Source organism: Oryctolagus cuniculus, chromosome 3 (genome assembly GCF_051225735.1).
Source record: "Oryctolagus cuniculus isolate XC-2025 breed Fujian yellow rabbit chromosome 3, ASM5122573v1, whole genome shotgun sequence".
Lineage (NCBI taxonomy): Eukaryota > Metazoa > Chordata > Mammalia > Lagomorpha > Leporidae > Oryctolagus > Oryctolagus cuniculus.
The window spans coordinates 75,746,125-75,771,332 of NC_142869.1; the positions used below are offsets into that span (position 1 = coordinate 75,746,125).

Sequence of the window (25,208 nt, forward strand, 5' to 3'; positions counted from 1 at the left end):
TGGATATAGCTTCTTAAAATATACGGCCTAAATACCTGCATATATTGTTGATAAATAGGATTAAGCTCACAATATTAAAGAAATTAGCACATAAACAAGAGGAGATACTTAGTTTTGTAAAGTACATTTCATGATATATGGCTATGTGTTTTTAAAAATGGTTCTGATAAAACATCTTTTAGTTCACTCTTCTATGACTTTCTTTAGAAAATTTCAGTTATAATATTCCTTTGTTGTTGTTGTGTGTGTGTTTTTTTTTTGTTTTTTTTTTTTGTTTGTTTGTTTGTTTGTTTGTTTTTGGACAGGCAGAGTGGACAGTGAGAGAGAGAGACAGAGAGAAAGGTCTTCGTTTTGCTGTTGGTTCACCCTCCAATGGCCGTCGCGGCCAGCACGCTGCGGCCGGTGCACCGCGCTGATCCGATGGCAGGAGCCAGGTGCTTATCCTGGTCTCCCATGGGGTACAGGGCCCAAGAACTTTGGCCATCCTCCACTGCACTCCCTGGCCACAGCAGAGAGCTGGCCTGGAAGAGGGGCAACCGGGACAGAATCCGGCGCCCTGGCGGGGACTAGAACCTGGTGTGCCGGCGCTGCAAGGTGGAGGATTAGCCTAGTGAGCCACGGCGCTGGCTATAATATTCTTTTGTGCTCATGAGATGTTCCAGAGTGAACATTCCACATTTTAGCTAAAGATATTTTTCAAGATAGTTTTTAAAAATCATTTATTTCTAAAATGTGTGATTGCCAGGGGAGCTACATACACACAAACTCCTTATTACAATCATCACCACTTATCTGTACTCAGTCACATATAATTAAATCATCTTTTTCACAGTTCTATACTATGCTTTGAGTTCACTACTAGCTTAATTTAGTTCATCTGAAACAAAATCCATTAAAAAAATGTATATAATTTTCACTTTTTGTGGCGTCCATAAATTGAATGCACAAGATGAAATATTCCATTGGATTTATATAGGTGTCTGATACATTAATAGTACACAGCATAAACATTGAAAACACAAAGATGTCCTCAAATATGACACTAAAATAATTCAAGCATTAGGAATTCTGAGAGGCATACTTTATTTGGAGAAAGCAGAGAATAATTGATTCTTATGTAAATTATAATACCTTGAAAATCATGCAATTTTCCAGTGATGAAATAGCTTAAATGATTTAAACATAGTTGGACTAATTGTAATAAATTAAAACAAGAGTGAGGATCTTCTAGTTCCTTGGTAGTGGCTTTTTAAATTATAACAAATTGAATGAATTTGCCATGGGTCCCATTTTATCAAGTTCAACTGAAGCACTTGGGACAGAAAAATCATAACAAAATACTTTTACTTCAGTGTTCAAATACAAGACAACCATATCACTGATGGCCAACTAAAGAAACAATATTCTGGGGCTAACGCTGTGGCTTAGTGGACTAAGCCTCTGCCTGCAGCACTGGCATCCCATAACGGTGCTGGTTTGTGTCCCAGCTGCTCCCCTTCTGATCCATCTCTCTGCTATGGCCTGGGAAAGCAGTGGAGGATGGCCCAAGTGCTTTGGCCCCTGCACTCCTGTGGGACACCTGGAAGAAGCTCCTGGCTTCAGATCGGCTCAGGTCTGGTTGTTATGAACACCAGGGGAGTGAACTAGCAGATGGAAGATCTTTCTCTCTGTCTCTCCCTTTCTCTGTCTGTAACTCTACCTCTCAAATAAATTAAAAAATCTTTAAAAAAAAAAAAAACAATATTCTGTTTCAACACATTACAGGGAAGAAAATGTCATGTGAGACTTTCTATGTCAATAACATGACAGTTTATAGTGAATTTTATAAGCGCAGAAACAATTTCTATGGATAATTTTTCTAAATGTCACTATAGGGCCTAGAATCTAACATCTGAGAAAGATACGGCTCCCTATACTTTAAGATTTAGGCAGCGAATACATGTGAATGATTTCAAACAAAGATTTTACAATGTCATTTGGTTATTACTGCACACAGAGGAAGGTGATAAATAAATTGCCAAATTTAGTTCTAGTTAAGAACCAAGTTTGGTCTAGGAGTCTCTGATGTGCTTTCTCTAATAGGAATACAACTGTAAACAACACAGATCACAAAAGTAAGCTAATGTACTAGAAAATAGTTGCAAATTGTGATATGTATTAGGTAGGAAAAAAGGGAAAGTTACTTAAAGAGAAAATAATGGGGATGCTGGGGTGATCTACGGAATTTTAGACCACATATATTTTAAACTTATTGAAGTCTTACATTTTAAAATTTAAATCTTGTATTTTAAAATTATAATATGTACCAAACTTCACAAAGTAACATGTACTCATTATCATTCTTAATGTGCATCAATATTTTGCCATATTTACTTCAGATCATTCCTTTGAAAGGATAAATAAAAATAGGAAAGTACATTTAAAGCACTGTCTCCCTCATTCATGCATTTTTCATATTTTTCAAGTGATGAAATAGTTTAAATAATTTAACCATAGTTGGACATAATTGTAACAGAACTAAAACAAGAATGAGGATCTTCTGGTTCCTTGGTAGTGGCTTTTTACATTATAGCAAATTGAATGAATTTGCAATGGGTCCCATTTTTATCAAGTTCAACTGAAGCACTAGGGACAGAAAAATTAGAGGTACCCAATGTATGGGACTGAGCACAAATAAGTGACGATGGTTGTAATAAAGAGTGTGTGTGTGTATAGCTTCCCTGGCAATTAAATATTTCAGAAATAAGTATTTATGTAGTTAATGATTTTTTTTTTTTTTTGACAGGCAGAGTGGACAGTGAGAGAGAGAGACAGAGAGAAAGGTCTTCCTTTACCGTTGGTTCACCTTCCAATGGCTGCTGCGGCCGGTGTGCTGCGCTGATCCGATGGCAGGAGCCAGGTGCTTCTCCTGGTCTCCCATGGGGTGCAGGGTCCAAGCACTTGGGCCATCCTCCACTGCACTCCCAGGCCACAGCAGAGAGCTGGCCTGGAAGGGGGGCAACCGGGACAGAATCTGGTGCCCGGACCAGGACTAGAACCCGGTGTGCCGGCGCTGCAAGGCGGAGGATTAGCCTAGTGAGCCGCGGCGCTGGCCGTAATTAATGATTTTTAAAAACTATCTTGAAAGCTAACTATAGCTAAAATGTCGACATGTTCGCTCTGGAGCATTTCATGAGCACAAAGGAATATTCTAACTGAAATTTTCTAAAGAAAGTCATAGCTCTCTAGAGGTATACATCTTCACATTGCTGTGTATCACCCATTCCTATGTGTAGCTTCATTTCTATAAAACTGAGTTGTTCCACATGTGATTTAATTACATGCATGTTATCAGACCACAGAGTTTTGCAGCTTGTATATTTCACTTAACAGTGCATGCATGTAAACCTGGCTATTTCATTCAACCTATCATCCAGTTTTTCATTATATGAACTAACGATAATTTATGCAATCATGTACTGATAGACAATTAGTCTGTCTTAACTTCTCACGACTGGGTTGCCTAGGCGATTGAACCAATGCTCAGCTGGCATGAGAAGAGTTCTTGCTTCAGCACAAGCTTGTTAACACATGGCGTTGTCAAACTTTAAGATTTTGCTAATTTAATGATACAATATATGTGAAATATTGTCTCTTTTCAATTTAAATTTTCCTGATTCCCTAACAGAGTTGCACATCTGTCCATAATATATTAGTCCTTTTTTTCTGTGTATTATCTATTCAAATTCTAAGCTTATTTAAAAATTTTTTATTTGGGAGGCAGAAAGCCAGAAACAGAGACAGACAGGCAGATAGAAACAGAAAGAAAGATCAAGATCCCTTCTGGTGGTTCAATCCCCAAATGCCTACAGAAGCTGGAGCTGAATCAGGCTCACGCCAGGATCCATGAACTCAATCCAGGTCTCCCAGGTGGGTGGTAGGGACCTAACAACTTGAGCCATCACTTGCTGCTTAAAAGGGTGTGCATTAGCAGGAAGTTGTAATTGGAGTCGAAATCAGAGGCAGAACTCACACCCCTAGTATTCTGATATGGGATGCGTGTGTCCCAAGCAACATCTTAAGTGCTGCACCACATGCCTGCCCAATACAATTTTGACTTGTGTGTGTGTATGCATTTAGATCTTTGCTTCATTGGGAATTCACTTGTATTTTCACATATGGTATGAGGTAGGAATCTAATTTTATCATCTTGTTAAAAAGTCATTTATTGGAACAGTTCCTCCTTTCCCAACTCATTTGCAACGTCTTCTCTGTCACGTACCAAGTTGCCATTTAAATGCGGGTCTGTTTCTATTTGTTCCATGTGCAGACTCTTGAGCTGATTCCATGGTTTTTTAACTATTTCAGCATTGTAAACTTTATGATCTATTATTAGCGTAAGTACATATACATATACTCCCTTCCTTACTCTTTGAAAAATTTTTAGTTGCCCATTTTTTCACAGTAATTTAGGAAAAAGTGAATGTACATATTTTTATTACATTATGGAAAACTCATATTTTAAGAAAATGTAGAGAGTAGTATAGCAACCCATCAGCATCTTTTTTTTCAATCTAAATTTCCCTCTCTTTTTGCTGGGTTATTTGAAAGCAGCTTCAAGATACCTATCTTTTTCCTGTCAAAACTTTCATATATATATGAAAGAGAGAGAGAGAGAGAGAGAGAGAGAGAGAGAGAGAGGAGATTTGGGACCTGCATGCTTTAGATAGGATCACTATTGATAGCTCCAAGTAAAGAGCTGAAACTTAAACTAAAATCTGAAATGTAAGGATTCAGTTATGGGAAGATTTTCCAGGTAGGATCTTAAGAAAGTTACATTCAAAGACCAAATAAAGACTCACGTGGTTGGAGTCTGGAGATGGAGAGAAAGCAGAAGAGCAAAGTCTCAGTCATATAAGGCTCTCCAGGGTTTTGGAGGCTGTGGTAATGAGTTCAGTTAAAAGTGACCGAAGGATTGCAACTGGTTGTAGAACTGCTGCATAAAGAAGAGGCTGAAGCTCACCCAAGAGGGGAAGCTGAGGGAGCATCTGGGAGGCTCCTCAGTGGTCAGCGGAGATAAGAGTTAGACTTGGTGGTGCAACACAGTGGAATCCGTCAGTGGACTTGAGACATGATTGTTGGAGAAAATGCAAACGTATAAGGACACAAAAGTCACTTTTAAAAATCTCAGCAGGCTGAAACAAAGAGCTAGATCTGTTACCATTTTTAAAGGCTAAATGTGAAGTCCTGATTCTGAATTTAAAAACAAATCAAACAAGAAAGAAATTACCTATATTTATAGATGTTAGTGATATTAGAAATTCTTTTTCCCAAAACTGTTTCAAAGAATGGTGAAGGTGAGAAAAATGTGGAGTCCCTCAAGTGTGTTATACAGCTCCTGTATAAATAGCTGTACAGTATCCAATTAAGCAGTGATGTTTCTGCCTTGGAAAACTATATATAAGCAAAAGAAATCAGAGAGATACCTGTTAGGAAAGCAGAATTAAAGTGGGGCCCTATAAAATATAGCTCACCATTATATGCATTCACATATAACTGATGAATCAGGAACTTGATATCACAATGACCCATATAAAGATATACATTACACAGCTCACAAATTGGTATGTATGTATAATGTCCATATCATTATGAAGTCCTACAATAAATGCATCTTTTTATTTTACAAAGTGTAGCTTTACTGAAAATGTAAGTCTTTACAAAACTAAATGTTATTTATTAAGTATCTAATAGTAATTGAAATAGCACCAGTCTAAGTAGTGAGAAGAATGCACAGCAATGCTTTATAAATTTCCCAGGAAAAATAAGCTGTGTATACAAATAACTACAGTGTAGACAGGAATACAGTATGTGTTGGAGAAGTGCTAACATTGCATTAGACTGTGAGTTTTGGCAGAAACTGGTCCATGTTTCATTTGCTTTCATATTTCCAGCTCCTAGTGGTAGTGTAGTGAATGACAAGTAGCAAATACAGTATTCATTCCTTTATAAAAGTATCTATTGAGTGCTTATTAGATGCTAGACACAGAGCGGACTGCCGGGCTTTTAATGAGCATACACTTAATTCTTTCAAAATCCATATTGTGTGTCCTTTATAAAGTAAGGACATGCAGAGAAGAACAAAGGGAAAGGCAGGGTACAGATGACAAGAAGGCCAGGAGATCTGGTGTGTGTGAAGCAGGAGTTGGAGAGGAAAATGACTTCAGGAGATTGATCAACACACCGTTCTTCCTCAGAAGGAAAAGAAGATCTACTCCAGGCAACTTTAGGATGGTTGTGTGACAATGATGAACAGCTGAATTTGAAAACATACATTTTATCATTTTCTCTATAACTTCATATGTTTTCAGATGTTTTGGATGAAAAATGGATATGGAGTGGACGATATTGGAAGAAAGTGATAAAGCATTCTTGTCTCCAAATAACACAGAAGACACATGATGGAGCAAGAGGGAAAGGTGGGGAGAACTGAAGCAAAATGTGGTGGGTGCTGTTTTGGAAAAAAAACAGAGGTTAAAAAAATAAGTGGGTGCACTGTTGGGAGTGGGTATTTGGAGCAGTGGTTAAGCTGCCCTGTGGGATGCTCACTTCCCATTGTAGAGTTCCTGGGCTCAAGTCCTAGCTCTTTTGCTAATTCCAGCTTCTTGTTAATCTGGATTTTGAGAGATAGGTGATGGCTCAACTCATTGGGTCCCTCTCACCCATATTAGAGACCCAGATTAAGTTCCTACCTGTTGCAGGCATTTGAGGAATGAACCAGCATATTGGAGACCTCTGTTTCTCTATTTTTTTTCTCTGCCTTTCAAACAAACAAAACAAATAGATTTTTTAAAAATGTAAAGGGGAGAGGTGGGCAAGATCTGAGTTTGGAATACTGAAACTGTTGAAGCTCTTCTAGTTTGGAAGAGTTGTGGATGATGCTGTGGACAAATGCAGCTAATGGAATGGTGGTAAATTATATGCATGAAATAAAAGGAAAGAATCTAGGATAGAAGTGGTCAAGGAAATATGAGGCTAATGGTTTCAACGAGCAGTCATATAGCTCCTGACATCAGTTAGTGGTGGAAAATACTGGTATGGAAGGAAAGAAAACCACTGAAAAGCTTTGAAATGTTGGTGAAACACCACGAGATTCTGAGGAGTTGGTGAAAAAGACGCATATGAGTGACTTAGTGATGTTTTCATGGAGAAAGAAATATTCCATATAAACCTTTTAGAAGGTATGGGACTTAAACAGTCAAGGATTGGGAGAAAGAGGAAAAGACATTTCAGCCCAAAGGATGAATCTGCGTAAGGTCAGAGGCAGTAGCTGAAGTTCATGATCTCTCAGATGAAATAATCTGATAATAGTTCTATTGTGTCAATCAACAGACCTTAAAGCACATTCAAGTGAAAACTCTAAAAAGATCACTGGTTCATATCTATCTTCCTCCATTCATGATTATCCCAACATCACTCTCTTATTTACAACAAACTAAGCTTCCCACCTAATGATTCTCTGGTCCATATCTGATGTTCAGATCTGGACATGCCCTGTCGAGATCTGTATGAGCCTAGGTAATATGCAGCTGGTTCCAAGTCTCAGCTCACAAACCCAAGGTCGCCATTCTTTTGCAACATAAAGGCTACAAAGGATCTGAGGATCTCTTAATTCAACAGCATCTTTTGAGAGTTGTCTTCAGATACACTGCTTTCCTTCCCTTACTCAGTGTTTACCTTACAATGCTATTCTAGATCCTTGTTCTTGGAATCACATTATCACAAAGGAAGGAGCTTTTGAGGGTCAGGGGTCCTATCTCCCGCTCAGGAAAGACTTCTCAAACTCCTGTGTTCAGCTTCTGCCTAAATGCCCCTTGATTTTTTTTTTTTTTAAATCATTGATTTGAGGTTGATTGTTACTCTTGTCTTTGAGAAAATAAGTTCTCACTCTAGTACCACAATACTGGGTAGATGTGAACTCTCACTGTGTCTCCAAGTTGTGTGGGATACTTCAAAAAAAAAAAAAACTCATGGAAGATGGATTAAAAAATGTTTATTTTGGTGTGAAAAGTTTCTTAAATTCATGCAGTTTTTTCATAATATGCATGCTTTGTGAACTTTTGAAGATCCCTCATATTTTCTACTTGGAGGGTCTGAAAGGCTTGAGCAAACAGTGTGCAACATGAGATATACTGAATTTGTTGAAATTGACTCTGATTATTTATTTATTTGTGAGAGAAAGCAAGGAAGAGAGCAAAATCTACCTGCTTGGTTCACTTCCAAAATGCCTGCAACATCAAAATCTGGGCCAGACCAAAACCAGGACCTCAAAACTCAACCTGGGTCTCCCACAGGAGGAGTGGGGACCTAGGTACCTTCTGCATCCCAGGGTGCACATCAGCCTGAACTTGGATTTGAAGGCGAGCCAGGCACTCTGATATGGGGTGTGAACATTCCATGCAACATAACAACTACTACACCAAGTGCCCACCCCAAAACTGAATCTAAATCTTGAAAGTATTTTAATTGCTAGGTAAAGAGAACAGACATGTTCCAGTCATATTTTCAGCAAACTTTCATTATTTTATAGAATTGCTTTTATTGATTATTTACAATAAACACCACTATGAAATGTAGAGGCAGTGGGAGGAAATGCTGGCTAAAGAATCGGACTCAGATGCACTTGGTGGCATATTTATGTCTCATATGAGAGAAAAGGGAGATGACTAAGGAAGGCAAAGAAGGAAGAAGGGGAGGGAGGGAAGGATGGAGACATAGGTTCTAAATTTCAGCTCTTGGACAAATTGTAGTGCATCTCACATTGTTAATTTCTACTTTTATAATATGGACATAATAATGCCTCCCAATCACACAACAATTGTTTGGATATTAAAGAACTCAAGAATGTGAAGCTGTTTTACAAATCAGAAAATCCTTTTCCTACACAAGACATCTACTATCTGCTTTGATGTGCAATTTACAAAGTATCTTTCCTTTTATTTTTAAATATTTTTACTTCCTAAATACTGTACATATATTTGTAGAAACATCATGTTTCTGGAAAAATCATGTGTTCCTTTTGGGACCATGTTTCATCACACAGCTTCTCATTACTCATGTGAAGTGCCAAGAACCTTGAGAGGACAGGAAAAAAATCATCCTCCGGAGTTTCTCTGTAGCTCTCCTTTTGACAGTGCTCAAGTACAAGCTGATTGGTTATAGAGCCACAGGGATTTGTGAAACAAAGCGTTCCACAGCAATACAGAATCTGCTGCTCCTATCTCGAGGGAAGCACAAGATATGACCTTGGTTGATTACTGGTAAGTATGCTAGTTGCCTAGCAAAATTCAGAAGTCCAAGGAAACAGCCACAATACCCTTTATTGATTTACATTTCGAAGCTTTTATTATCATAATGTGGTGTGCTCAAAATGAATATTTTAGCAGAAAGCTTTGTATAGCATGGAATTTTCTACTACCATAGCTGCTGACATGTACCAAATAATCTTATCAATTTCTGTGTTTGTATCAACAACAAAAAGTCACGCTGCACAATAGCTTAGTGCTTACAAAGCATTGGGTACCTGGGGTATTTTCAGTTTGAAAGATGAGCCTGTGATGAGAGAGATTTAAGTAAAGGAAAATGCATGCTGTGGAATTTCAACGTGAAGCTAAATTGTTTCCTAATGCTACAGAAATGTGATAGTCTTCAATATTCAACCTACTCAGAGAAATAATTATTTTTACTTTTGAAAGTAGAAATATAGATGAAAGAAATAGGATTTATCAACAACATTTCTGAAGGTTCATGCTCATAGATTCACATCTGATAAGATCACTGCAGATAAGACAATATCTTTATGTATATGAAATAATAAGTAAAATTTTTTCTAAAAATTTGGATATCAATATTTGGACCAGCAAATACATTTCTAGAGTCAGAAGCCTTTATAACTACCCTTGTTACACTGACTAAAATGCTCAAATCCTTTATATAGCTAAAAGTTAGGTAGAATTTTTGTTTTTTCATTCTTTGTTATTTCTGCCACCTTATATTGCTCTCCACAATGCGGATATAAAGAACAAAGCACACTATTAAATGAAAAGGGCACTTTTTATTAAATAATCTATTTAGTTATCTTTAAAATTCATGAAAAATCTTTGGCAGATTCTATTTAATACAAAATTAAATCAGCATTTTAGTAATCTAAGCACTGCTATTAACATTGTTATTAAATGATGAGCTGAAACATTTCAATAACTCCTTGGATATCATAAAATAAGCCTATTTTCTCCAATGGGAAAATAATCTCTTCCGGACATAACTAATAAAACATCTATCAGTTGGCTGAAGTATTATACAAGTTACCATAACATGCCATTTCCATCTGCTGCTCTGCACACATAAATATAAAGTGAACAGCAGTTGCCATTTTTAAATGTGTAAATTTGAAATTGGGGTGCTGTCTGCTGTAGTGGTTAAGAAGCCACTTGCATTGCCTGTGTCTGAGTGCCGGGGTTAGAGTCCTGGCTGCACTCCCAATTCTTTTTTAATGTGGATCTGGAGGCAGCAAGTGGTGGTTCAAGTAACTGGATCCCTGCCACTCATGTGGGAGACCTGGACAGAGTTCATGGTTCCTGGCTTCCAGCAGGCCCACTACTGGCTGTTGCAGGCATCTGGGGAGTAAACCAACAGATGGGAGATCACCGTCTCTGTTTCTTTGGCTCTGTCTCTCTGCCTCTCAAATGAATAAAATTTAAAAAAAATAAAATAAAATAAATACGAAATGTTTGGGTTGTGAGAACAAATATAATATTAGCAAAAATGAGTGCCACAAATACAAGAATTCACCCATCAGCCTAATCTCTCAACAAGTTGAATTGTTTCCTACTTTGAGGACACTCCACCACTGTTAGCCTTTGTGTATGCAAAGATTTTTACCTGAGAGTACAGACAAAATTTTGTGTTCTGCTATGCTTAACATTATCTCAAAAATAGTAGACATATTATACCATGAAGTCTTTGTTACTTCCACAAAAGTAAATGAACCGAACTAGTTACCAGCTAACTCTTGGACATTTTATCTCCCCACCCCTCCCCCCTTCACCACCTCCGCTTTTTGGTACTACCCTTAACCATCTGCATTTTCACTGCATTTCTCCCTTCAGGTAAATTCTCTTAAACGCAGACGTAAAACTTTTTAAATATCTGTTATATTGCCAATGTGCTCTCTAAATTTCACTGCCTTTAGTAGCAAGCCACAGTTTGTACTGTGACCTTGACCAGCAGTTCAATATCAATGTTTAACTGGGGGAAGGAATACTAATTTCGCAGGGAGAAAATCTCAGTGGTATTATTTCTATCTGCATTTTTATTCTTATTATTGTTCAGTGTTTTAAAACATTTGTTAATTATTTCTTCCTATGCAAATTATCTTTGAGGAGGTGGATCTTATTGTTTATTTCAAAAATTGACATGTGTATTTTATACTCCATCTAAAGAAAACACTGTAGCATATTAATTACAAATATTTTTTCCAATATGAATTTTTTCTTTTCCTCTGGGTTATGTTCTGTTGTAGCAGAGAAATTTAACATTTTCAAAGCATTAAATATGTTAAGTGTCTTCCCCTGAGAGTTTTCCCCTGTTAATTCAAAGGTTACATAATGATCCCATCAAACGTCTAACAAAATATTAAACTTTCCTCATGATTGAAAAAAATATTTATTTAATACATTTGGAATATATTTTAGCATATGTTATAAGATGTGAGTTTAAATTACTTCTTTTTCAAATTTACTACCACTACAAACATTCATTAAATAATTATTCTCTTTTCCATTATTTTATAATGTACATTTTCTCAATAATATTGAATTTTTATAATTAACATGTTGGACTTTCTGTTTTCCTAGGTAAAGCACTGTACAAAAAAATCAAACCAAATCATTTTCTATTCAAATTTGATATCTGGAGTGACTTTTCAACACTTATGGTTTCTTTTAAAAAACATTCCTTTATTCTCTTTGGCTCATTTCTCCAGAGGATTTTACCACCTTCTAAGAAAATCCACTTGAGTATATTTTTTTAAGATTTATTTATTTATTTATTTGAAAGGCAGAGTTATAGAGAGAGAGGGAGAGACAGAGAGAGGTTCACTTTCCAAGTGGCTGCAGTGGCTGGGGCTTGGCCCAGGCTGAAGCCATGACCAGCTTCTTCCTGGTCTCCCATGTGGATGCAGGGGCTCGAGGACTTTGGCTATCTTTCCCAGGCCATTAGCAGGGAGCTGGGTGGGAAGAGAAGCAGCCGGAACCAGAAGGCTTTACCCACTACACTGTAACACTGGCCCCGAGTATTTTGTTGAAAATGTACACAGATACTTATAAACAAATGTGGAAAGTATAATGGCTTTATCGTTCTATTCAGAAACATAAACTGCCACTTCAGTAATTCAAATCTTGTTATAATTTGCAATAAGTAATATTTTAAATATACACCCAATATTATATAATTGGGGTCAGAATGAAATAATAGGACAGTCAAAGATGATGGAGTAGGACATCTATTATGTGGAAAGAGGGATCAACCGATCTGGGCTCCAATCTGTGTGATCCGGGGAAGATGCTTAGCCTCTTTGAGCGTCAATTGTTTCCTCTGTAAACGAGGGGAGGTGTTATTTACTTTCAGGATTGTCATAAAGTGTAGGGGTAATGTAAAAGCAGGTACAACAAAATGTTTTTTCAAAACATGGAATTAAAAGAAGAGTTTGGGATGGTGTTTGGTACAGCAGTTAAAATGCTGCTTGAGAAACTCACCTCCCATGTTGTATGTATGGGTTCAAATCTTGGCTCCATTTCTGATCCCATCTTCCTCTTAATGCATACCTGGGGAGGCAGCAGGTGACTCAAGTACTTTGGTTCCTGCCACCCATGTGGGAGACTCAGATTGAGTTTTGAGTTCCTGGCTTTGGCCTGGCCCAGCCCTGGCTGTTGTGGACATTTAGGGAAGGAATCAGTGGTTGCCAAGAACTCTTTCTGTCTGTTGCTACCTCTCTACCTTTCAAGTAAAAACAATGTCGACAAGCCAATGTTTAAAAATTTATGAAAATAAGTTTATTTTGTTATAAAACATTGTGAAAACCATGCAAATGTTCATTTAGGGCATGCATTTTCCATAAATTTTTGAGGGCCCCTCATTATAGCTATTGGAGCATAGCATAGCATAACATATTTATGTTAGCTATGATCACAGTTGCTAGCATAATCTGAGACCAGTATTTGATATTTTACAAAGTTCTTTTCTATGTATTATCTCACTTTCTCTGCTTCATCTTCACAAAAAACTATGACATGCTGCTGCTGCTGTTATTATCATTATTACTATTAAGACCACAAGAGTATGCATATATCTTTTTTTGAATCAATACTACAAGCTCATTTCACATCATCATGGAATGTGTAAGTGTTAGCAGGCCACCTATACCACCTAAGAAGCTCATCCCTGAATTTTTAATGACTTGTTTTCCTCTATGGCAGCTATAATTATTTTTCATTATATTTTCTACTGGGAAAGATAGCCAAAGTCCTCGAGCCCCTGCATCCACATGGGAGACCAGGAAGAAGCTGGTCATGGCTTCAGCCTGGGCCAAGCCCTGGCCACTTGGGAAGTGAACCTCTCTTTGTCTCTCCCTCTCTCTCTCTGTGCTTGTTTAAAGAAATGATGTTGATTTTAATATATTTATTTTGTGTTCAACAGTTATTGGTTTCCTTATAATTTCTTAGAAATATGCTTGACACATTTGGATTTTGAGTTGCCACACTTCCCAAATAAAATTCTGTATTATATAATCCATATTAAAATACAAAACCAAGACCAGTTATCTATCTTGATACTGTAACAGTAAAATCTTCATGTTTAAGAACTATAGGGGCTGGCGCTGTGGCACAGCAGGTTAAAGCATTGGCCTGCAGCACCAGCATCACATATGGGCACCAGTTCGAGTCCTGGCTGCTCCACCTACAATTCAGCTCTCTGCTAATGTGCCTGGGAAAGTAGCAGAAGATGGACCAACTGCTTGGGCCCCTGCACCCACATGGGCAATCTGGAAGAAACTCCTGGCTCCTGGCTTTGGATTGGCGCAGCTTCACCCATTGTGGCCATTTAGGGGGTGAACCAGCAGATGAAAGACCTCTCTCTCTCTCTCTCTCTACCTCTCTCTGTAACTTTTTCAAATAAGTAAAATAAAACATTTTTTAAAAAAGGAACATAAATTTAAAAGTACTACTTAGGTATTCCTGTTGAGTTTTCTTTGGGTCATAGATTATATTGCTTTCAGAATTTCTCACATCAGTCCTTTAAATCTCACATTACCTTGCTTGACAGGAATGGGTGATGTGACAGTGCGGCAGAAAAGGAATCAAACAAACAGCATGCATTTTTTCTCTTGTTAGGCTTTACATGTTATCCTTGGGGAACACAGAATGAAGGGCTGAGCAAGGAAGAGGCAGTAGACTACCTACACTTGCACATTTACGAGAGTTTTGCTGCTTTCACAACTCTTCTTAATGCTTGCCTAAGTCCTTTCTCATCATAACTGAGACGTTTTACTCCTAAATATAGCCTTTGTTTCCTCCAGAGGTTTTTTTTTCAGTTTATGGGAAGATTTTTTTTTGAACTTGGATTTACTTCTTATTTCACTACCAATTCCAGGGCCCTGAGATCCTCCTTAGAAAAGTAACAATATTAAAAATTCAACCTTAATCAAATCACATTGGTTAACATAATCAATCTACTACCTAAAGTAATCTAAATAGGAATCCACAGAGTTCTTTTAAAAACATTTCATTTTTAGCTATTTTTCTTTGTATTTGATTGAAAAAAGAGGCAATAAAAATAAAACTGACCCACATGAAACAATTCTTTTCGCTGCAGAAACAGCCATTCAGCATAAGCATCAGTACTCACGGGTGAAATGATTAGAAGTGGATGGATTGACACTGTCCCCGCTGTCAGCACTTTCGCTGCTGGAAACTTCATCATCCGATTCCCGCACAGAGGAGCAGGGTGAGGAGCCGTCAACTTCTTCAAACTTCCTCTTTAAAATTCCACTCATAGCTGCAGTGCTGTCACATGTACCTGTAACGGGAAGGAGAGCAGTGAAGCTCCGAAATATGTGACCGCTGAATGTGCAGCCAAGGTCTCCAGAGTAATTTTTATGGGATTCTTAGGACACGAGCTGAGCTATGGCTTTACCTTCTAAGATCATTAAGCACAATTTTTTCGATTTTGAAGTTCACAAAAATAAAATAAAATCCAATCGGTGTTTGGTTACCAAAATGTTTCAGTGTTTTTAGACATAGTTCATTTGAATGAAATACCACTATTTCTTTTTGGCAACTTGAGGAAATTTTAGTTCAAGAAATTCTGTAAAGAAAATAGATGTCAACTCATCTAAGATCCTAAATGATTACTGCTTGATATAAAATTATTTGGAAAAAAGTATGCAGAAACTTCATATTCAAGTTTTTCTTATTTATTCTTTATTCTTTTATTTTTAAAGATTTATTTATTTATTTGAAAGTCAGAGTTACATAGAAAAGGAGAGAGAGAAAGAGAGAGGTCTTCCATCCGCTGGTTCAGTCCCCAATTGGCCTCAATGGCCAGAGCTGAGCTGATCCAAAGCCAGGAGCCAGGAGCCTTTTCTGGGTCTCCTGCGTGGGTGCAGAGGCCCCAGCACTTGGGCCATCTTCCACTGCTTTCCCAGGCCATAGAAGAGAGCTGGATTGAAAGTGGAGCAGCCAGGTCTCGAACTGGCACCCATATGGGATGCCTGCATTGCAGGCAGTGGCTTTACCTGCCACAGGACAGTGCTGTCCTCATCATATTCAAGTTTTAAAATTCAAGACCCCCAAATTGGCTGAGCACAACAAAGCATATGAAATCAGTTTTGAATTTTAGGTAGTTGTCATTTCAGTATTGCAGTAAGGTAACATCCCCTTGCTAACTGATTGTTGACGTGTTGCTGCTTTTCCAGAAACTTCCTAAGGCGACTTACCTGGGAGAGGGCTGGGGATGGTGAGTGGATGTGGTTTTTTCTAAGTCATTTCTTTTGCATGAATGCTTTTCCCCTCTCCTTGGGCTGCCCTTTCTCCACTCTTCCCGTTTTACCTTGACATATGCACAGTCAGCTGAAGCTCAGAAACCTGCTTTGCAGTGTAAGGATATTTTAATGGATAAGTGATATATAAATTAGCTTTAATATATGTGATCTTACATTACTAAGTTAGGTTAACTTAGCTGAAAGTATTACTAAGACAATTCTACATACTCTATATTCTGCCATACTTATGTGAGGCAATTTTAACTCTTGTCTGAGTTCTTGAAGCCATTCTTCACTTTTCTTGCCAGAGTATGGTCATCAGTCCCGTAGATAAAGAGGAAGAAAGATCCTCAACTACTCCGAGATTTACTTAATGACGTTATTTGAGTACTAGTCAAAAATCTCTGAACTCATCCTTCTCTGTGCAGATCACAGAGCAAGTTGCCTGCTCTGATCCCCAGGGACTAACGTGTAGTTTTCAAAGTGTGCTACCTGTATAAAGAGCAACAGCATCACCTGGGAGACAGATGGTTAGCAATGCAAATCTCTCAGTTTCTACCCCAAATCAACAGAATCAGAAATTCTGAGGATGTGGAGCCCAACACTCCGTGTTTCAGAAGTATTTTTTTTTTATTTATTTGACAGATAGAGACATAGAGAGTGAGAGAGAGAGAGACAAAGAGAAAGGTCTTCCTTCCATTGGTTCACCCCCCAAATGGCCGCTATGGCCAGCACTGGGCTGATCCGAAGCCAGGAGCCAGGTGCTTCCTCCTGGTCTCCCATGCCGGTGCACGAGCCCAAGCACCAAGCACTTGGGCCATCTTCCACTGCCTTCCCGGGCCACAGCAGAGAGCTGGACTGGAAGAGGAGCAACCAGGACTAGAACCCTGAGCCCAAATGGGATGCTGGCGCCGCAGGCAGAGGATTAGCCAAGTGAGCCACGGCGCCGGCCCCACTTCAGAAGTATTAAATCAGGCGATGTTGATGTATCCTCAAATTTGAGGACTATTTGTCTAATTTCTAGCCTGCCTCTCAGCATCTCCTGCCCTGAATTTTACTTGCCTTGGGTGGGGTCACACACCCACCTTACAAAATTCTTTAATCCAGCACTTAATTCCTAGTCAACACCTCTTCTTTGGCCATCTGTGTTATGATTTCTAGCAAAATTAAGTACAGGATGAAATGTCTCCTATTTATTCTTAATTTCAATTTACTCACTCATCTAAGCCGAAGCATATACGGATGCTTGACTCCCTGGGTGGAGTAGAGGATACTAAATGAAGTCAGAACACATTCCTTGACCTCAAGAAGCAAACAATCACCGTGTTGGGCTCTTTGAAGTTGAGAATAGTCCCCCAAATTGATGTTCTACATTCTGGTATTATTAATTCACATGTTCTGCATGATTGTTACATTAACAATGGTGATAACTGATATATCATTGTCCACTCTTTTGGGAATAAAATCTCTATTCTGAATCTGATTTTACCACTCCTCCGATTAGCATATTATTTTTTTCCATCTCAAGCAGTGTGAAATGCATAAAATGTTCATGCATATCTGAGCAGAGTGAAGAGAAAAGAAGATATTTTAAGTAAAGTCTTGAAATAAAAGTAGGACAGGATATAAATTTTAAAATGGTTCACTTCAAACAAGATGCAAAGTAATTCATGAGGGAGAAACTCCAAGACACAAAGTAATACAAGATGGAAACCCATGTTTAAAAAGTACATTTTTATAATAAGATATTACAATGGGAATAGTAAAAAATTATTATGCTCCTAAGCTCCACTTCCCCATGCCACAGTCCCAAGTATTCTTAGGAGAGGTAAATTTCTCTAGAGGACACTCAATCAGGCTATAGGAAGCCATGTCCCAATATCACAAAAGGTGACATACAGTAGTTTTTCTTTTTCATGTCTTCAAGAATGGTAAGAGAAATTTATGGAGAAATAGAGAATTTAAAAAAAAGTCTCATCCCCACACCTTTTTTAATGACATTTGGAACTGGCAGGGCATGATTCAGGGGACTTGAAGGTTAACATAAGAACTGAAAGAGCCTGAGCTATATCCAGATGGAAGTGAAGTATTGGTTGCTTACTGTGAGGTCAATGTATAAGCTAGAAATTAAACTAAATAATTGAGGGAGAATAATCTTACTTATCAAAATGATTAACTGATAAATTGCTTTTGCAGCAATAAACCATAACAATTGTCTAGTTTCACTGTTTTTGGGGTGTAGCAGGTTAAGTCACCTCTAGTGATGCCCCTATCGCTTATCAGAACGTTGGCTTGCGTCCCACCTACTCTACTTCCGATTCAGCTTCCTCCTAATATGTCTAGGAAGCAGTAGATGATGGCTTGAGTACCTGTATGTCTGCCACCCACAAGGGAGACATGGATGAAATTTCTGGTTCCTGCAGCTCTGGCCTGGCCTGGCCCAACCATGGCTTTTGTGATCACCTGGGGAGTGAACCAGCTGATGGAAGATCTCTGACTCTGTCTCTTTCTTTCTCTGTCAGTGTGCCTTTCAACTAAGTAACATAAATCTTAAAAAAATAAAAATACTATGTGAGTATTATAAAATGTCTTAACATGATATGGAGGCCAAACGTCCCATTGCTTTCCAGCATGTAACCCTTATTCTAGGCTAAAAAAGTGGAGTGATAATGGAAGATGTACTTTTCTCCTACATCATCTATACCATCTGACTTGGAAAGAGAAAAAAAAACACAAGGATGTAGGGAGAAGAGCCTGTCAATAAAGTGGTGTATACTTGGTCTGATTGTGCTTTATGTTGTTTCTCTCAGAATCTGAGAATGGTACTATGTGGCCAGGAAGACAGAAATACAGAGGAGTAGAATCAATGTCTATCTTATTGCTGCCATGCTTCCTTAAATACTTACAAATTATACTTTTATTCCTAAAGATGAGGCAGAATTAAACTTGGCAACCATGAAGCCAATGAAAAATTGGTAAACATTTCAGATTGGCTTTATATAGCATCAAATCCTGAGGAATATAAGATAAATTTGAATTTCTATTAATTTGTTCTAAATGTGAGAAGCTAAAAATCTAAGCCTGGCTAACAGCTATGTTGTCACTTCTACCACTGCCTATTGTGAACAACAAGCCAGTTAAGGGCACCGCCATTTCTCTCATGGACAAGACAACAGCTTCCTAATTATTCAGTAACTCACCACTGTTTTTTTGCAATGTGTTTTTCAGGTTACAAGCAAAATGATAAATTTAAAATGTAAAACTGATCATGTCAGTCAATAGTTTGTACACTTAAGTGGCTTCAGATTGCTTTAGGATAAAATTGAAAATCCTCAGAATGACTTATAAAGACCTTAACAATGTAAGGTCTTGATGCTCATTTTGAGCCACTGGCCTTATGGTTTATGTTTCAGTTATAAGAATTCATTTCTCTAACTTGTCATTTCTCTCTGGCCTCTAGATCATTTGATATACCACTCCTTCTGATTTGCTTAACAATTTTTCTCATAGTATTTACCACCTTCTAAATCTATAGTATTTTTAAATTTACTTCTATGTTTCTATATACTATTTTCATCCCCTGATAACAGGTACAAGGGAAGATATTTTTGTTTTCTTTACTGATGTTCTAAGGCTTAGAACAGTGCCTTATATTAATAGGTGATCAATAATTATTTGTTAATAAATAAATGACATCCTTTCGTAGTAATACTTCATTCACTTTTGTCATGTCTGTTTTCTTAGCTAGATTGAAATTTCCATGCCAGTACAAATCTTGTTCATCTTGTCATCTCATGACTTATAATATATCTGGGATATTTGATTGAATGAGAATCAAAATAAAAACTAAAATTGACCTCAAGTGCCATTCAGTTTTTGCTCACAATTAGCAAAAAAACAATTCTGGACTAATTTGAGTAAAAGACTTCTGCTGGAAAAATACTGGACAGTGGCATGCAATCTAACATAGAGCTGAAGACTAAAACTTAGGAAATACAGGGATCAGCACAGCCTTTTGAAAGGATTGTGGCTATAGCAATTCCTTGATTTCCTCTCTAGAGTTCTGTGGCTACCAGGTCTAAGCTCCAGCAATTTCTCTGTATGTCTCTTGGTTTAAATTTAATATCCTAACAGCTAAGCAGTTTCAACTACATGACCAGTAGGCAGAAAAGGAAGCATTATGAACAGGGGGCCTTCCAGTTCAGGACCACTCCAGTGAAGGTCACTCACTGGCTTTAATACACTTCATTGCCTTTCAAAGTCAACATTCTCTGCTTGTCCTACACTGATTTTTCTTAGTTTTCACTTATCAATATAGTTAATAAATTCACTTCTGGACCCATTTTTTCATTTAGTGCATTTCTAGTCTTAGTCTAATGGGAAAGAAAAAAGAATGGTGAGCTCAAAGAGAAAAGTATCAGAAACCAGAAAGCATAAGGAGACAACAAGCAACAGCGTTTGGGTAAAAATACCACATGAAGAAGAGGGATAAAACATACATGTTAATGTCTTCGGAAGAATGACTGAAGCTAGATGTTGCTTATGTTTTGGAATCTTATATATTTCAGTCTTTTGATGGCCTAAAATTTTTGCAGCTTTCATAGGTAACTCAGTGGGCTCTTATTACCCAATTCATTTTCATCTTATCTTTAGTCAATTTTTCTTCTTATATTCGTCCCTATTTTCTAATGTTTTGTTATCTATCACAAGGCAAGCACTACAGAAAATGTGCTTTAACAATATTGCCAACTCTCAATTCTGAAGAGCAGGCTACCTTATTTTCAGAAGAACCACATTATGCCTGCAATGATACAGCAACTAAAAATATAGAACACTGAATCAAATTACAATTTCAGATTTTTTTTTTTTTTTTTTTTGCCAGCCAGATTTAGACAGTGAGAGAGAGAGAGAGAGTTATAGACAGTGAGAGAGAGACAGAGAGAAAGGTCTTTCTTCCATTGGTTCACTCCCCCAACTGGCTGCCACGGCTGGCGCTGCACTGATCCGAAGCCAAGAGCCAGGTGCTTCCTCCTGGTCTCCCATGTGGGTGCAGGGCCCAAGTACTTGGGCCATCCTCCACTGCCCTCCCGGGACACAGCAGAGAGCTAGAGTGGAAAAGGAGCAACCTGGTCTAGTACCCGGCTAGAACCTGGGGTGCTGGCACCGCAGGCGGAGTATTAGCCTAGTGAGTCGCAGCTTTCAGATTTTTTTTTACATGACACTTGGAGCATACTTATGCTAAAATTTTTTTTGTTTATCTGAAATTCTAACTTAACCGGGCATCCTACATATTAACTGACAACCCTAATTAATATTCTTGATGATAAAGAAAAACATTGCAAACAAGAAAAACATCTATATAAGAAAAGCAATTGGAGCCATTTACATGATTCCTCTAGTTTTGCCCTTTATCAATCAGAGGAAATCCAGTAAATCAAACAGTAAGGTCCTTAGAGTGAATCATGAATTTACTCAACAACTGGAAAAAGAAGTGGGTTATGGTTAAGGGGCTAAAGGCAGATCTATCCCTCACTACTGTGAAAAGTCAAGAACTTAAAGGAAAGTAGCTCTGGTATGGCAAGAATTTCTTTGTATGATAATGAAGTGGTTCCTTTAGTGAAAAGCCTATGAATGAAAGGGAGTAAGGACTTCTGAATTTATCCGAATGGCTTCAGACTTCTTTTTCCCATTTAGTGCGTGAGCCATTCTATTGGAGACATCTATCATCTATCAGAGACATTTAGGGTCCCATGGTTCACTTTTACTGGGATGCTGGCATTATTTTTTGCTAATTTTGTAGTAAAAGTGAAAAAAAAGTAAAAGCAACCTTTAACTGCAAAGGTCATTAACAAGGATTTTTTCACCTTTGTGTTGTGGCATAGACAAAGGGGTATGTTAAACAACTTGCATTAGAATATGGCCTAGGAGAGGGATTTTTTTCATGATTTGTCAAATTACAAAATAATCTACTTTGCAATCTTCCAACAAATTCTTCCAGCCAGCACAAAATGCTAAAAACTATGGTAATATTCTATTAGAATGAAGCTGAAAGTTAAGAGTGCTCATTTCAGTAGTAATGGGCTCAGGGCTCAGGAAACACTAGTGTCTGGATTGGGTTGTTCAGGACAAAAGCTTTTCTTCTTTAGCTTTTTCCAGAATGAAAATTCTGATACTTCTGGTTGCTTCATCAAGTTTAAATGATGAGGTGGAAAGCAGTTCAAACAGGATGATGTAAATGCTAGTGAGTGACTTATCTATGAAAACAAGTGAGAAAAGCTAAACTGGCAAAAGGTTCTTGACAGTATCATTAACCACATTGTCTACTGGGCCAGATAGAGGACAGTATGCAGGTTATGTTCCAATATCTAAGAAAGAAGAATTCAGTTAAAAATTAATATGCTATGTAATTTTTATCTTTTGGGTACTATCTTCAGTTACCCAACTGTTCCTCGATATCTGGATAAATTTTTAATGAAGTTAATCTATATTAAATCCTCGTCATCTCCAATTTTATTAAGCCATGATTTTGAACAATTTGTGATGTTTTATCTTCACACTATTATGTTAATCAAACACTGAGGATAGTCTAGAGGCTTTGCTATGTAGAATAATCACTACTTAAAATAGTTGCTCTTCTAAAGGAAATTACTTTCTTGGTAGCTTTCATAATGTCTGAACAAATCTCAATTTTTCTCAAGGCCTTTCACTGCATTCTATAAGATTTTTGTGTTCACCTTTAAATCTTCCCCTTCTTTTCTTTCTTCTTATTCACTGAACTCTCACATTCTTTGCATCGTAGCTTATGAAGACTTCAATTTCTTGAGATCTATGTGCCAGTGACTTTACAATATTTATCTTATTGAATCTTTACAAGAATCTTGGAAATATTACTCTAATTTGAAGTTAAATAAACCGAATCTGAGGCAGATTAGCTACTTTTTCAGTCTCTTAGCAAGCCAGGATTAGAACTCAGTTCTTGTATGGTAGGCTCTCTCCCAGTGGGATCTTCTCCAACAAATCACAGACGGTAACTACAACACATACTATTTTTACTGAAAGTAAAAAGTGAATATGCACGTGGGGGCAATGCTCCTTCAGCAGCAGTATATTTAATGCAATTATTTGTTGGAAGATAAACCATCATGCTTAGGTCACTCAAACAATTACAAATGAGTAAAAGAAGTACTTCTTGAATATTTATCACTCAGAATAATTCTGAAATGCATATGCATTTCTCTGGGGGAAAAAAAAAGATATGTTCCTCCAAAATACTAAGGCCATTTCTGCTTAAACCCATTTGGCAAGAAATTAGTGTATCTGCAGCCAAGAAGAGAGGGGATTTGGCAATGATTTTACAAGGTAAAATCCTGCAAGGTGTTTCCACGGGTCATGACCAATGTGAAAAATGCTGCTGGTAGAATGCCAGTGTGAGAAGTGCAAGTTGGCCAAAATGGACCTCTCTTGTCCAGGTGTCTGTTTAAGCCAAGAACCCTGGGAGCACTCTGGCTTAATAAATATTTTTGTTGGAGAAATAATGATTGTGGGGTTCCCCAATTATGTATGAATACCTTCTGCCAGAGTTGCCTATGACTTTGAGTTAAAGGTTTGATTTGCTTTATGTGCAGTGGATCTTAATATTTTTTGCAGATTGATGATTTGTAGTTTGAGAGAATTTGATGAAAGAAAAAAAAAAAAAGACTGTTTCCCCTAGCAGAGGAAAAAGACCTAAACACAAATCATGCCATCTATTCCTGGACTGCCAGGTTAGGAACCTCTGCTCTGGTGATTATAAGATTTCCTGAGCCTTGGTGGATTACCTAGAACCCTTTGGAATAATTCATCGTGAACATGGTAGTTCAAAGTATCAGAAAAGTCAGAAGCTCCTGCCTCTGTTCCCTTTACCTCGAGGGTCACCCAGTTCCTAGGACAGGGCCCTTTCTAGCTCCCTCAGCTTCTGTTGGCCAGATGAGCCCATTGCATCTCAAAGGGACGATCCATATTGATTTTGATACTTGACAGAAATGATTCTAGGTCGGGTGGTTGAATAATACCATTCTATTTATAGTAACTTCAGCTAGGATTTATTGAGTCCCATAGAAGGGTTAGATACTTTATACCCATTCCCTGTAGTTTTCCCCCAAAGCCTACAATGTAGTTTTAACAGAGGAAACTGAGGTATCAGACATCTAGATCATTTACTCAGGGTTTTAAGGTTGACCCACTCCTTCTCTGAGAAATAGTCTGTGACCACACTGGCATTAAATGACGTTCCTGATTTCATAGCACCTGGTCCATGTATTTATCAGTAATTGCTGGTTTACTCTATGTTTTCTTACATCTGAATGTAGCATTCTTTGTAGACAAAATATGTATCCCAGGGGCAGGCACTGGCACTGTATCACAGTGGGTTAAAGCCCTGGCCTGAAGCGCCGGCATCCCATATGGGCACCGGTTTGAGACCTGGCTGCTCAACTTCCTGTCCAGCTCTCTGCTATGGCCCGGGAAAGCAGTAGAAGATGGCCCAAGTCCTTGGGCCCCTGCACCCATATGGGAGACCTGGAAGAAGCTCCTGGCTCCTGGCTTCGTATCGGCACAGCTCTGGCCGTTGCAGCCATCTGGGGAGTGAACCATTGGATGGAAGACCTCTCTCTCTCTCTCTCTCTCTCTGCTTCTCTCTCTCTTCTTCTCTCTCTCTCTCTCTCTCTCCCTCTGCCTCTCCTCTCTCTGGGTAACTCTGACTTTCAAATAAATAAAAAAATCTTAAAAAAAATAAAAAAACACAAAATATGTATCCCAGTACCTGCTCAGAAAATGAATTGTCATAGTTAGAGTCTAATCCTGCATCAGCTATAAACAAGTAGCATAAAGAGTATGCCTTCTTTGGGGCTCAGTTTCCACTTCTTAGAAGATAAAGTGTGGTATAGCCTAGTGAAAACAACCTCAAATGCATAGCAACTCCTATTACCCGCTAATAAAGTACAAAAAATGTGACCTGAATGCAGAGAGAAGTGCCTCTAAGTTCATATCTTCTTCCCGCACTGTGTACAAACCATAAGGGCCAAATTGACTTATGGTCTGTTAATTTAGGGATGGATAACTAATGGTAAAGGCCTTCGCTATAACTGTATGG

At 38.0% G+C, this 25,208-nt stretch overlaps 1 protein-coding gene across 11 annotated transcripts in view; it reads right to left on the bottom strand.

Moving 5' to 3' along the window:
* The window catches only part of CSRNP3 (cysteine and serine rich nuclear protein 3), a 236,250-nt gene that overhangs the window by 77,753 nt on the left and 133,289 nt on the right, over positions 1–25,208 (bottom strand). For all 11 annotated transcript variants that reach the window (XM_089329080.1, XM_051848553.3, XM_008258688.5 and 8 more), the window contains one exon: positions 14,944–15,114. In XM_089329080.1, coding sequence (XP_089185206.1) covers positions 14,944–15,114 — 171 coding nt within the window. The remainder of the gene's footprint in view (positions 1–14,943; positions 15,115–25,208) is intronic.